The following is a 15,164-nucleotide window of genomic DNA, read 5'->3' as shown; positions in this document are numbered from 1 at the left end:
CCTTATATATATAAAAAATATATATATATATATATATATTACATTAGGTGATAAGGTACATAATTTAACAACCCACATCACATAGTATCGTTTAGGCGGACGAGAATGAAGACTATTATTTTCCTCTCATCCTCCATTTCTTTACAATTTGAAGAGAAAGGATAGAGAAAGAGAGTGTGGAGAAGAAGAGAAAGAGAAAGAAAAAGAAAAAGTAATACAAAACTTTCGTAAGAGGTGGCACACTTTTCGATGCAACAATCCACAATTTGTTGTATCCGCTAAGCTCACGATCCTCCTCTTGATATTGTCACAAACTTTTCTCTAAAAATTGCTTTTGGACCACCAAAGCTCTGATACCATGTAATGAAATGGATTGAATCCAATAAACATGCAAGAACACACTTTTGCAATCAAGTAGAATACTTGATTAAATCATCAAACCACCCATACAAGAGTCTAACAAATTTGTTAGTGCATAGAGTCACTCAAAAATGAGTTGGAAATACAAGGCCACAAAGGGCTTATTTATAATACAAATGGACCGCTAGGGAGCAGCCCCAATATGGCTGTTAGGCTGCTCCCAACGGTCATAAATATGACTGTTGGGAGCAGCTCTAACAGTTATATTGAAGCTGACCCAAAAACACAAAAACCGAAAAACAAAAAATACAAAATAAAATAAAAGTAAAAGATAAAAATAAAAGTAAAAGATTGCCAGCCCCTAATGGACTGACGCCTATTACAATAAAAGACCAAAATACCCTTGCTGGGTATTTTGGTTTACAACAAATGTGTATATATATATATATATATATATATATATATATATATATATATATATATCTTAACATGTCTCACTAGAAGTAGATTGCAAGAGCTTTCCATGCCAAGATGCAAGAATGAAGTATGGGCACAATTTTTGAGGTGACCATCATGATGACGCAATACACGAGCTATTCTTCTAAAGACCAAGCTCTGATACCATGTGAAGTCTTCAAAGAGACTATGTGCACAAAGGCACTATATTCTTAATATGAAATGTGTGCACAAAGGCACAAGATGAACACTCACAAACGGATACAAATGCGCAAAGGCATAAAAAATAATGAGAACTTTTATTAAATAAGAGTGAGAGCTTTACAAAAAGCTTGAATGTTACAAAGGGGGTGAGACCCCTATTTATACAAATGAGAACCCTTGGAGGGGCTCCATATATAGACGTTGGAGCCCCTCCAACGGTCATATTATTGACCGTTGGAGGGGCCCAACGACTATATAATGTGGGCCCCTCTTTAACTAAAAGACAAAAAAGAAAAGGAGAAAAAAATAAAAAGAATAAAAAGAAAATACAAAAAGAAAAAGAACACATTAAAAAAGAATATGCATGAAACAAGGAAAAAACTGTTTTGCCCTTTAGAGGGTATTACAAAAATATATATATATATATATATATATATATATTTATATAGATACATATACATATATATAGTTTATATATGTATCTTTCTCTCTCTCTCTCTCTCTCTCTCTCTCTCTCTATATATATATATATATATATATATATATATAGAATGTCATCCAAGATCACTGCCATTGAATTATCTTGGGATATGATAATCTTAATCAATTTTATGTCCTTGTTCCATGCATGAAAAATCTGGAAGAGTAAAAAATGTCATCTCCTGATAGGAACCTTTGGAATTTGTCTCCACCTATTTCACTTGGATCCATTCTTCAGAGCAATGCCTGGTCCTCTGTGTAGTTTTTCTAATTGTCATTCTGCTTGCCAAAGTAGTCCTCTTTCCATCCTATCCCTTGTCAGGTCGACTTAAATCGAGAAGTGACATGTTAACCATGAAATTCAAACAGAAGGAAGGATTACCAAGCTAGCAAAACCTTTTGATAAGCAGCTCATGTTATGAAAAATGTACCATTGAACTCAAACTGAATAAGACAATGTTGACCACCCTTGAGATCAGAGATACTTCTAAAGATATTCCAATTACCTGATAGCAGCAAAACACTTTTATCTAAACCTTCACAAGATTGACCCAAAACTCTCTCCTTTAATGTATGATCAAAGTCTGAGCACCAGAGATTGGGATCTTAGTCTTAATGAAAGTGAAAAAAAAAAGATGCGCTTCATAAGACTTTATCCTGTGGCAATCCCAGTCAAACATCAACATCTTTAGACACCTAATAAGGTCTCTTAATAGAGAGAAATCTCCAAGATAGATATGGAAAAAGTATACATGGTGCAAAAACTATATGCCCAGAGCAGCGCAGGTTCTCCATGGGTGCTAATAAACCTGCCTGCCCAGGACACAAATTCTGGTCACCTCTTTTCCTAAGGGGTCACCTAAGGAAATTTGTGATTTTATGTGATAGGAAGGTCCATGATCATTTTCAATTTAAAATTACATTGTTGGAGCTGTGTTCATGTTACAAAATGGTAATTTTTCCGTTCTCTTATTCTCTATTTGCTAATACATCCTAGTCATTTTGGTATTCCTTGCTGCTACATAGCTGTTGCTTACTTACGGAAATGCACAGATGCAAGAAGTTGTGAAAAAGTTTCATAGGTTGATAGACGATGATGATCTTGATGGGATATCAATGGCGTTGACTGAGATGGAAATATTGGAAGAGGAGCAGGGAAGTTATATGTTGCAGCTAGAAAGAGAGAAGAAGCTGCTTCTCTCTAAGATTGGTGAGCTAGCGAAGGAAATCAATCATGCTGTGTTGGCGACTCCAACCTTATGAATGTAACATTCGGAAGGCTTGTTATTTTGTAGTCATGATGATTCAAAAGTGCTCGCGCATATGCGTGCATGTGTGTGTTTTGTGTGTATGTGTGTGTGTGCATTCATGTGTATGTGTAGCCACTAATGGGCATGTGTCCAAGAGAGTGTTAATTACCATTAATGGATGCCATGCTCCTTTGATCATTTTGGTTGTCTTCCTGTCAAATAGCTGCATCTGTTTCGGTCAACCATTTTGCTGGATGTGAAGCTTTTTTGCCTTCTTTCTTTGTTCCTCGTTTTTCCATCTTTGGTGCCAACACTAATTTATATTCTTGAGAAGAGATGGAATATTTTCTCAGGTCGAATGGGAGATTCTTGACTTGTGAATTGTGATAGGATATCTGCTTAAAGGTGATATCGTGTTCCTGAGTATACTCAAAATCGGCAGCATCTTGGGATTTAATACAAAGGCAACATTTTGGTGAAAAATTGTCACACGGCAGCAGACATTGTTAAAGATGGTTTTCAAACAGAGTTCGTATTTTGAAATTAGAGATCAAATTTCTCCTATCTTGTGCACATACAAAAGAGTTTTTTTGTCAAATATATCCCTACTTTCTGGGCCAAATTTAAAAGATCCTTCTCTTCACCCCATTCTCTCCCCCCTTCTTTTGTAATTTTTCTTTCTGGCAGGAGAGAAATCTCTCCTTATCACTACCCATTTCAAAATCACCTATATGGTTAACTTTTTGTGTATAAAGTTGATGGAAACCAAAGGGTGGACAAGAACTAAGTTGTTCTGCTACTCAAATTCGGCTTGATGAAGACTTTATTTGAGTTCATTTGTTGACAAAGTGAATCAGCTCAGTTACGTTTTCCCAACGAACCGAACTTTTTTTTTTTGGCAGTCAGGTGTTAGGCAGAACCCAACCAGAATACATTCATTCTATTACATGTCATTTACCGCCGGAAACCAATAGGGAGGTTTATCTTTCCATATACAATTTGGTTTCATTATCCCAGCTTTAGGGGGCTGACTTATGGTAGGTATAATTTTATGGAAAGTAGAAGATATGAGGCAAGCAGCTTAGGAAGGGAAGAAGCCATCCTAACCTGAATGAGAGAGAGAAGGTGGTCGCTGCTAACCACTTTTCTAGATAATTGTTGTGTTAACCAGGCATTTGATGGGTTTTTCTCATGTATTACTTAAATCTGACCATACAGATGTGTTTGGCATGGTCAATTTACTAAAAAAGACACTTGATTTTATTTTTTTATTAAAAACATGATTTTTAAGCCTTGAATATTGAAAAAAATCTTAGACCATTAATTTGTTAAACATTATAAAAACCTATCTGTGTATTGGAATCAGATAATCCAGGAGTTGATTCTTATAAAATCAATCTTTAAGAATGCATCTGTATAGTCAGATTTAAAAAAAACATGAAAACCCCTTCAAAAGCTCGGTTAACACGACAATTAGCTAGAAAAGTGGTTAGCAGCTACCACCTTCTCTCTATATACATGCATACATACGTAAGAGGTATCATTGGATCCCCTTTAATTGATGAAAGTTGGACGTGCGGTGCCACAGGCCTTTTTTTTTGCGATTTTCAGACTTTTAGCAGCGGTTTTGAATCGCTGAGTCACATTTTGCGCTGTTGGTCGCACGCACGGCACAAAACAATGCGATTTTGAGTCAGATTTTTTGGTGTATAGTCATACACCCTTCTCTTTCTATATATATGTGTGTGTGCGTGTGTTCTACTCAAATCTCATTTTTGTTAGATCTGAAGTTAGGTCCCAGAAAAAAAGTGTGGTTTCAGGTGTTTTTTGCCAAATCTGAACCTGTGGAAGCCTTCACAATTGTTAATGTACTAATGAACATGTTTTGGACCAAGTTTTAGCACAATAGGAATAATTGATTTTTCACCTCCTCTAGAAAACACGTGCATGAAGAATACTTAATTTAGTAAATGTTATATACTGGGTAAACTATGATAAATGCATTTATAAGGTTTAGATTGAGCAAAAATCACGGAGTCACATTTTTCATTGGAATGGTAGCAATAAATAAATATAAATAAAAATAAATTATATATCTGCACACGCACCACCCTCGTTGGTAAGAAACCCTAGTGAAACATTGTAATATCTGATTAAAAATTTATTATATTCAAATGGACTTTATCGTTTCTTTGAAAAACCGATTCATAGTAAACCGATTTTAAGAACATTGGTTTACGTACGTACTTTTATATTTTTTTATTAACCACTGGGTACGAAAGTATACATAGAGTTCGGACCAACCCAAAGTCCCAACTTTTTCTCTGAGAGAGAGAGAGAGAGAGAGAGAGATCATGGCTACTCTGCACTTTAGGCCGGAACTTTCATGGGAAGGATCCAGTTCTCTCTCGAGAGAGATGGGGATGAGGAGGAGGTGGAAAATGGCCGCGACGAGAGGCCCGGCCTTCGTCGCCGCCGCTGCGAACGAAGGGAAGGCTAAGCATGCGAAGGGGATCGAAGGCGTGAGCGAGGAACTGAAGGACATCGCCCGACAGAACATCGACTTCGGGACGATGCGCCGGCGAGTCCGCTCGGCCTTCATCGAGACGCAGCAGCAGCTCCACCATCCGCTCTTCAAGGTTCCACTTCCACTCCTCCTTTCCTTTTCATCTCCTTTTCCCTCTTCCCTTTCTTTACTACCTTTCCCGGAAGATCTAAAAATTTCTCCGGAGAGTTTGACTACCGGAGACGTTCGTCCCGTGCTTCTGGTGGGGCCCATGCGGTGTATCCCCCATCTTTCGGTGGGACCCAACTCTACTTGGAGTGACGCACCATTCGGTCGTGGGTCCCACCGGTGGAAAGGCCAAAAACGTGGACAGATTCCTCCTGCCTGCCAGACTGCAAAGGTAGGGGAACCGTCAACAGGTCAAGAGAGAGAACTTCCGAGATCTCTTGAATAGGATGTTCATCTTGATTCCTGAGGGTGTGTTGGACGGTGCATCCAAGATTAGATAAACACATGCTCTGTAACAACTCTACTATGTTCAGCGTGCGTTTGATTTCCAGGGTTTGATTTTTACGTTGTGCGATAGCTTGAACCCGTATAACGGGTAGAATAACTTTGTTTTGGATCATACCACTCTGATTTGCTCAACCATATGAGTTTTTAACATGATTATTATGGATTTTAGTTTTTGATATGGATCTCAGTTTGGATCTAAAAACTAAAAATGTTTAAAATTTGGGTGATTTGAGAAAAAATAAGAATTGATATGTTTTTATATATAAATGCTTTAATAGGTATCAACAAATTGTGGATTTTGAAAAAAAAATGTTTAAATTTTGGGTAATTTAAGAATTTTTTTTACATATAAATGCAAAAAACATAAATAAATCATAAAACCCTAAAATATAAAAAAATAAATCATAAATAAACCAAAAAAACCCTAAACTACAAGAAAAATAAACTATAAAATTTAAAAATCATAAATAAAATATAAAATTAAATATAAAAACCCTAATCAAAGAAGATCAAAGAAAAACAACCCTAATGAAATACAAGAAAAACTCTAATCAAATTAAATACAAGAAGCCCTAATTAATTAAAGAAATTTGATTCAAAACCTTAATCAAAGAAAAAAATCCTAATAAAATTAACAGAAACTCTAATTAAAAATATTTGATTCAAAACCCTAATCAAATCAAAGAAAAATTATAATTAAACTAAATATAAAAATTTTAATTAAAAAAAATTTGATTCGAAGCCTAATCAAAGGAGAGAGAGAGTAACGAAGAAGCGAAAGAAAGAAGAAAAAGGAAGATATAGAGGAACAGAAAAAAGGGGAGAGAGAGAGAGAGAGCAGGCCTTCCGCCTCACTGCTGGCCACTGCACAAGAGGAGAGAGGGAGAAAGATAGAGGTGGGGAGAACGAGAGGGTTGGCGTCCACTTTTTTTCAAGTGGCATTCCTCCCATCCTGTTCTCATCGTAACAGGGGGCAAGGTTCCACCATGGCGGACTTATGTTCAGCGCATCCAACGTTTGATGGGTACGGCGTCCCGTATGACAGGCGGGACTCACCATCAAACACACCCTGTTAGTTCATCGCTCAGTTGTAGGTCCTCAGTTATTGCCACCGCGTGCTTCGAAGGCCCCAACAAACAACAATTGGATAAAAAATATTGCTGGTGGAAAATGAACAGACGTACGCTCATGCCGAAAGATTATTAAATTTTTCTCGATTGTAGATAACTTATTTATTTTTTATAACAAGGAACCCTCGCCAAAAACCTTGGGTGGAGCTCCACGACCGCCCCGGCTACGTACAAAACCTCTTTTTCTCTCATCAATTTGATAAATCACATGACTCCACTCGGCTGACACGAATTACCAACCGTATCTCAAATTTAAAACCAAATCCTCAACTCCCATCTCAGCAACCATCTCCAGGACAGAGTCTAAGATGCAAATGATTGCATGACATCTCGATGCTGAGAAACAACGACCATGTGACTCGTAAGTGTGAGAAAATTTAAAAGTGGAGATCAAAACGTGGTTAAACTGGTGTATAATTAGATATATGGTATCCTAATTCTCGAGTTATGCATTTTTTACACTTAAGCACCCTTGGAAACCTGTGAAATGCTTTTTTAGGTGATAAAGTTGTTCATAACGTTGCAAATATGTGGCTCATTTTTTTAAGGCGACATGGCCAAACAATATATGTGATTTTCGAGTGTAAAGGTTTCCTCCCAAAATAAGTGAGTTAAAGTTGGAAAGTTTTCTCCAACCTTCACCTCAAGAAAACCAATCACAGCTATTTTCTCAAGGCCAATGGTCTATTTTCTAATAAGTACGATATCCGACCAGGAATTAATTATTAATTCTTTATTTTCTTTTTGTGTTGCAGTTGGCACCGTCTGGCATACAAATGGAAGAGGTAACTAAGCCTGTATCTGTATCATCTCTCTGCTATTGTGAGTCGCTTTTCTCAGGGCCAATGGTCTATTTTCTAACAAGTACAATGCCGTACTATCTAATGGCTCATTGATATTTGCTTCAATGTTTTGTTAATCCGATCTTCTTGTGTCTGATACCCATAGTTTTTTGGCTATGTTTGGGAGCTGTTGTTGGGAGAGGTGAAATCGGTGAATTTGGCAACATCAAGTTTTTTAAATCCACCCATTAATAACACCATCTACCCTCCTAACATTACTTCCATCTTCAACTACTCCCAAAATGGTGACTCCAATCAATGGAGACGCTTAAGATTTGGTGAATCCCCTGTCACCACTCTCAACTACGACTCCCAGACAGAGCTAGTGACATTACAACTGATGTGTACAAAATGTTTTTATATAAATTTAAAGTTGCACCAAAATTTCCGCCATGAAAAGATCCAGTCTCTGAACCCTAGGGTGCTTAATAGCAAACAATTCATGCTAAACACGTTACTTCATATCAACGGGGTCAGGCATATTCCCGACTGCACCGAGCAGTGGCAGAGCCACATAAATGTTGTGCATCCCCGAAACCCAAACTTCTCTCTCTCTCTCTCTCTCTCTCTCTCTCTCTCTCTCTCTCTCTCTCTCTCTCTCTTTATATATATGCGTGCATGCTCACACACATTTGCGCCCACCCTAATTTGGATTTCTGACTCGGACTCTGGCACCAAGGATTTGTTGTACTTGGGGTTGAAGAGAGGCTTAGCCCGCCCTGATACTCACCACACATGGGATTCCTTGAAATTCCCAGGATGCACAGATGACATGCCCATTGAGCCACACGGATTTCATAGGAAAACGACTATTGTTTATGTTGTTTGGTGCAGAGGTATGAAGTAAACTCGAGAGGGTTGGAAATATTCTACAAGAGTTGGATGCCCCCAACATGGGAGGTTGGTATCAAGGGATGTGTCTTCTTCTGCCACGGCTATGGAGACACCTGCACCTTCTTCTTTGAAGGTACCACATCTCTCTCTCTCTCTCTCTCTCTCTCTCTCTCTCGTCCTGTTGTTCACAGGATTGTACTCCATGACCGGTAGACTGCAGTCCAATCTGTCCCAAGGATAAAAGTAAAAGCCCATCCGCTGGTGAATAGGGATGGCATAGACCGGGGGAAAGCGGAGCCTCGCCCCGTTTGGACCGGGGATGAAGGGCATTAAATGGGGATGAAGGTTAAAATCCATCCCCGTGCGGGGATGGAGGTGGGGATGGACTTATGCTTTCCCCCGCCCCCGTCTCGATCCTCGCCTTGCCCCGCCCCATCCCCAATCCTTCTAAGGGATGGCACTAAACCGAGGAAAAATGTGTTAGAGAAGCCATAACAAATCCCCAATTCAAGGCTTCCAAACAGCCTAAGTATCAGGCTCAATGCCTCATTATAATAAAGTCCATGTTCCTAAGTACAGCCTTTAGCCACTATCAGTGCGTTCTAAACCATGCACATTGCAGACATGTTGAGGCCCATCCCCCTATACTTTTGCACTTCAAGTTTTTTTTTTCAATCTTAGATAGGTTTGATGAATGCTTGCAAATCGACTGAAATCATCATTGCTAGCAATTTGTTAATGGCAGCCCTGCATAAGTTCTACATTGTTAGAAGTTAGAGAGGGTGGTGTATGTTCGCCCCCGATGACCCGATGATTCACTGAATCCCACGCCTGTGTTTGGGGCTTTGAATGAGCACCACGTATACAAGCACATGGGGCTCATATTCCCGTGTATGTTGACATAACTTTGCATCGAACTCTGGTGTTGTTGCAGAGACTTAAGTACCCTTTCTTGTTATTCTTCTCATAAAGTGACGGTTTGAGAAAATTATAAAAATGCCCTTCATTCAAAAAAGAAAAAACAAACAGTTCAAAAAAAGGACAAACATGTCCTTCATCCAGAAATTCGATGATGATGTTGACTCTTCAAAGTCTTCTTCTTCTTTCTTCGTAAAACACTGTAAAACCCTCTCTCTCTCTAAATAAGAAATCAAGGGAGGCAAAGAGTTCTTCCTGGAGAAGGCCATGAACATCAATCCTCTCACTCTCTCTCCCTTCTCTCTCTACTTCTGTGCACATCCAACAGACGATTCTACATTGCTTCATCGCCATCTTCTTCTTCTTCCTTCTTCGTAAAACACTGTAAAACCCTCTCTTTCTCTCTCTAGAGAAGAAATCAAGGGAGGTAAAGAGTTCCTCTTGGAGAAGGCCATGAAAACCAACCCTCTCGCTCTCTCTCCCTTCCCTCTCTACTTATGTGCCTGATTTAGAGTTTTTCCCCTTACAGGAGGGGGGTCCGAGGGCTCCCCCCGGCGCGGATCCTGGCGGGGGGCTCGGGGGGCAGCGCCCTCCGGACCAAATTTTTTTTGGGCGTTCCAACAATGATTTGTAGTATTATCGGGCTTTCCTACAGCAATTTGTAGTATTTTCGGGTCTCCAACGAAACGCTATAGTGATTTGCAGAAGACACTACAAATCGTTATAGCGATTTGCGGAATACACTACAAATCGCAAATCGCTATAGCGATTTGTAGTGTCTTTCGTAAATCGCTATAGCGATTTGTAGATTCTTACGCAAATCGCTATAGCGATTTGTAGATTCTTCCGCAAATCGCTATAGTGATTTGTAGTGTCTTCCGCAAATCGCTATAGCGATTTGTAGTGTTATTCAGTAAGCAAATCGCTGTAAATCGCTACCCGAATTAGGACCAACTTGTCAGGGCCATATCTCCCTAACCGGAGGTCATATTCCAAATCCGTAAAAAGTGGTGTCTTCGTTATTGAGTCTAGTTTATTTTTGTAAATTTTCAGTGATTTCTATTGTCATTTCATTTCCCATTTTAACTTCAACAATATATTACAACCACAATCATCAAAAGAAAGATTGTCCAAGCTAAGAGTCTTGAGAGAGTAGAGGAGGGCCTCACAACCCACCAAACAACAAAAAATACAACGACTCAACTTCAAGTGCAGTAAGGACCTAGAGTCAAATAAATTTAGAGGCAGCTCATCAGTAAGGACCCACAACAGTCAATGTGCAGGTCAGTCGGTGCTTGATGGAGCAATGTAGGATCTTCTGATGGATGTGCACAAAAGCAGAAATAGAAGGGAGAGAGAGAGTGAGAGGGTTGATGAGCCCCCGGACCCCCCTCCTGTAAGGGCAAAAGACCATGAACACGCTGGTAGAAGCCCTCAGACCCCCCTTCGGTAAGGGTAAAAGCTCTGAATCAGACTCCACAACTCTTCAAGTTGAATGATGCTACCCACACTGGGAGGAACTCTCAGACCCCCCTTTCTGTAAGGGTAAAAACTCTAAATCAGACTCCACAAACTCTTCAAGTTGAATGATGCTACCCACGCTGGGAGGAGCCCCCAGACCCCTCTCCTATAAGGGTAAAAACTCTGAATCAGGATTTACAACTCATTTAGTTGAATGATGCTACCCACGCTGGGATGAGCCCCCAAACCCTCCTCCTGTAAGGGTAAAAACTCTGAATCAGGCTCTACAACAGTCAATGTGCAGGTCAGTCGGTGCTTGATGGAGCAATGTATGATCTTCTAATGGATGTGCACAGAAGCAGAAATAGAAGAGAGAGAGAGAGTTGATGTTCATGGCCTCCTCAAAGGGAGATTTTTTTCTCGGATAATCCTGCAGTGCAGAGACTGAGTCTTAAATAATCATCTTCGGGACACTTAAGTCTTTACAACCACTCCTTTTCAAGAACCATCATTTTTTTTTGCACCAATGGAGGAGAGGGTACTTAAGTCTTTGCAAGCGCATCAAACTCCAACACTAATTAATGCTGACAAACATGGGGATACGAGACGCACATGCTTACATACGTGGTGCTCTTTGGGACACCGAACATGAGATGTAGCTAACTGCCTTGTTCGGGGGGAACATATAACCTGCTTTGTAGAAGTTAATGGAATCCCCATGACTTTGAAAAAAAGGTGGCTGTGCACGCCTTAGGTTGCACGCCTGGAGTACACTAATGTATGTTAGGCACTGTTTTTCAATGAACATGCCGAACACATCTGTACGGTCGAACCATTGAAAAACACTTCGTCCATATTTACGATCACCTTGACTGTATGGCATGCTTCATCATCACCATGACTGTATGGCATGCATTATTGGATCATGCTCTAATTTGTCTGACTTGGGGAGACGGTTGGGGGGCAGAGGTGTGGGTCCTTCAAAATGGAATTACGGTGGTTGAGAGAGAGAGAGAGAGAGAGAGAGAGAGAGAGAGGGGGTGCACGATATCTTCAAGGGATGTTGGGAAGCCTCATATGATTCGATCAGATGTGCAGCTCTAAAGATTGCAAAGAAACTGACCGGCACTAGAAAGCTATTAGTTGACTGGAACCACAGCAGATGTAAAGCAAAGCTTCAGCTCATGAAGAAGCTGCTGGTGGTTTTGGATCAGATAAGATCCAACTTAGATGTGACCCGTATTGACGTGGACCTATTACCCATTATGGATCTCTCATCGGATCTTCCTATGTGTTATTGGTCTTTCACTGTTTTTGGGGTTCAAGGGTCTAGTTCACCTCTCGACATTCTGGCATGGGCTGATAGAGGGTGTCGATTGATTGAAGAGAACGCCGACCACCCACCTCTATCAAAACTTCATGCACGTATCGTTCATGGTCGCTTCCTGTAATTGATCCATTTAAGCCAACATTGGGTTATGGGCCCACACCACATGTTTCCGCTGCTCGTGGTGTGGTTGTGGGTGTGTTGGCGATCAGGCCGTACTCGTCACATTTTTTTCTCCCTCGCTAGACTCCCGTTCGGTTTTGGTAGTTGACAGCAAGGGGGAGGGTTCGATCGACGAACTACTGCTTGCAGACTTAGGGCTGACGCTGTGAAGGATCTGTCGAGGTTGCCAGTGGTCGCCGCTAGCGAGAAGGGGCACCTGGAGCCGGATCGCTGCTGGCGAGTAGGGTCGCCAGATATGGGTTCTCAGCCGGGTAACCAGAGCCCCCCCCACCACCATAAGCTGATCGCTGTATACGCCTGGAGGTCAACCATTGTCGACGGCTGCCATGGAGGTCGCCGGTGGCAGCAGAGGGGGGTTGCTGGTGACTGTGGCTGTAAACAACCACAATCGACCACAGCAGGTAGTCAGGCCGGTTGCCATCGCCGTTGGTGGCGGCTGTAGGCAGCCGAGGCAAGAGAACACCCCTCCCCCGTTTCGTTATATATATATATATATATATATATATATATATATATATATATATATATATATATATATATATATATATATATATATATATATATATATATATATATATAGTTTCGGCTCTCTCCACTGTAGTCGTTGTCTGGCGATTGGGTCAGATGGCTCCAGGCCGTCAGAGTTAGGTCGCCCGGCGGTGGTAGATATTGGCAATGGATGCAGCAGCAGCAAGGTGGTGGAACCCTAACCTATAAAAAAAACGCTTTCAGGGAGGGGAGGGGCCAGGTTTTACTGTAGCTTGCTACAGTGGAACCTAACCCCGGGCGGGGACCTGACCCGAACTCAGAATCATTTTCGATTTCTGGGTGGATTAGTTTTACGCCTGACTCGGTCGGACACGATGCTTGACTTGGACCTGTTTCAGGGTTTTTTAGGTGGACCAGGTATGAGTCCGACCCGATCAGACCCGAACTAGTTTCGGGTGGACCGGATCTGACCCTGATCCGATGGACCTGGTTCAGGACCCGGATGTGTTTCGGGTGGGCCATGTCTGTGCTTGATCCGATAGGACTCGGGACCCAGTTTCCAGTTGAACCGGTCCAGGGCCCTGGACCGAGTCAAGTTTCTTTGGTCGGATCAGGTCCAGAACCAGACCTTGTAACCCATAATAGAACAGAACCGGTTCAGGAACCAATTTGGTCCTTTAAGGGGTTTCTGAGACCAGTTATGGGGTCTTTGGAACCGAATCGTGCATTCTGGGACCAGTTCTGAGATTTTCAGAACCGGTCAGGGCATTTTGGGACTGGTTCGGGGCATTTTAGGACCGTTTCAATGGTTTTTGGGACCGATTTAAGGGTTTTCTACAATGATTCAGGGCTTTTAGAGACCAATTCAGGGTCTTTAAGGGTCTGCTGAGGCCATTTTGAGGTCCAATCCCGGATATTACTTCTAAATATATGTATTTCTCATAACTCATACTTTTTGGTGACTTTAGCATGATATAAGGTGTGCTTCATATTGTTTGAGTTGTCCATGATTATTTAAGCATGAGATTATGAATGTATGCACTATTTTTTGTGTTGTGACATGCTTTACATATACTTACGGTAAAAGATCTCGATCAACTTACTCTTGGAATGACCAAAGTGATTAGAGTTGTGTTGATTGAGAGTTTTTTTGATAGTTTTGAAAGCGATATTCGGTATTACGATTGTATGTGATTTTATGAAACAATAATTCTACCCAAAGGTAGGTCATTGTGTTCCAAATTTACATAGGGTGTAGTAGTAGGTGTGTACACCAACTCATGAAGCATGATTGTACCCAAAGGTCCATTGTCAAATTGCCTTTGGTTACATGATCTACTAGTTTCACCGATTGAAGTCAACTCTTTAAGAATTGAGAAGGCGAAACAATTTTGAGTGTTTTTGTTTTTACCAAAGTGGAATGATAATGACTCTATTATGCTTGCCTTAGAAAATGTGAATAATAAAGGGTCTCACATTTACCTTTTCAATATGAATCTTGTATGAGCAATTATTTAGTAATGCATGTCTTTCGTTCTTGCAATACCAAGTTCCTTGATTATTGACAGTTTTAGCAATATCCTCATTTTAGACGAATCTAATTTTTTTGATTGAAAAAAAATAGTGTTGTTTATGTTGGGATATATGCACCTAGATTTAACTTTAAGAATTGACAAACCTTCTGTTCTGATAGAGCATAGTACAACCGATTAGAAGGCTACCTTTCAGAAGTGAGAGAGCTAAAATAGGTGTAGCATGTTTCTTTTGCAATCTCGAGTGACAAAGAATATTCGAGGCGCAATCTCTTATTGCAAGATAGTGAAGAAATTTATGAGAGCCATTGAGGTTTAATTTGTCAGTTCTAATAAGGCTAGGCCAATACCCTAATATCCAAATTACTATTTATGAAATATTTTGGAGATAACAACATCCGACAACACGTTTTAGAAATGAAGAACATTGCATCTCAACTTAATGACATGAAGCTATCCATTTCTAATTTCTTCTTAATCCATCTTATTTTGACCTTGTTGCCTATAAAATAAATGTTCTTCAAAATCTCCTACAACATACATTATGATGAGTGGTCCTTTAATGACTTTTTGATCAAGTATGTTGAAGAGGAAGAAAGATTAAAGGATGAGAAGGTGCAATGTGCACATATGACTTTTCATTAGGTAAAATATATGCTTGGGGCAAAAAAGGGTT

General features: G+C 40.3%; 2 protein-coding genes across 5 annotated transcripts in view; both read left to right on the top strand.

Annotated features, from left to right (window-relative positions):
- The window catches only part of ATSYTF (C2 domain-containing protein), a 90,973-nt gene extending 88,025 nt beyond the window's left edge, over nt 1-2,948 (top strand). For all 4 annotated transcript variants that reach the window (XM_090019334.1, XM_090019335.1, XM_090019333.1 and 1 more), the window contains one exon: nt 2,554-2,948. In XM_090019334.1, the coding sequence (XP_089875460.1) occupies nt 2,554-2,763 (210 nt within the window). In that variant the 3' untranslated portion in view covers nt 2,764-2,948. The remainder of the gene's footprint in view (nt 1-2,553) is intronic.
- A 2,219-nt stretch (nt 2,949-5,167) lies between these two features.
- The window catches only part of LOC149827391 (caffeoylshikimate esterase-like), a 37,753-nt gene continuing 27,756 nt past the window's right edge, over nt 5,168-15,164 (top strand). The window contains exons 1-3 of the mRNA XM_090018502.1: nt 5,168-5,389; nt 7,658-7,687; nt 8,579-8,711. Of these exons, the coding sequence (XP_089874628.1) occupies nt 5,168-5,389; nt 7,658-7,687; nt 8,579-8,711 (385 nt within the window). The remainder of the gene's footprint in view (nt 5,390-7,657; nt 7,688-8,578; nt 8,712-15,164) is intronic.

The sequence above is a fragment of the Nuphar pumila genome, chromosome 10, assembly GCF_984573655.1.
Source record: "Nuphar pumila chromosome 10, dmNupPumi1.hap1.1, whole genome shotgun sequence".
Taxonomy (NCBI): Eukaryota; Viridiplantae; Streptophyta; class Magnoliopsida; order Nymphaeales; family Nymphaeaceae; genus Nuphar; species Nuphar pumila.
The sequence above is the reverse complement of the archived record's forward strand: the minus strand, read 5'-3'. Positions and strand labels throughout refer to the sequence as shown.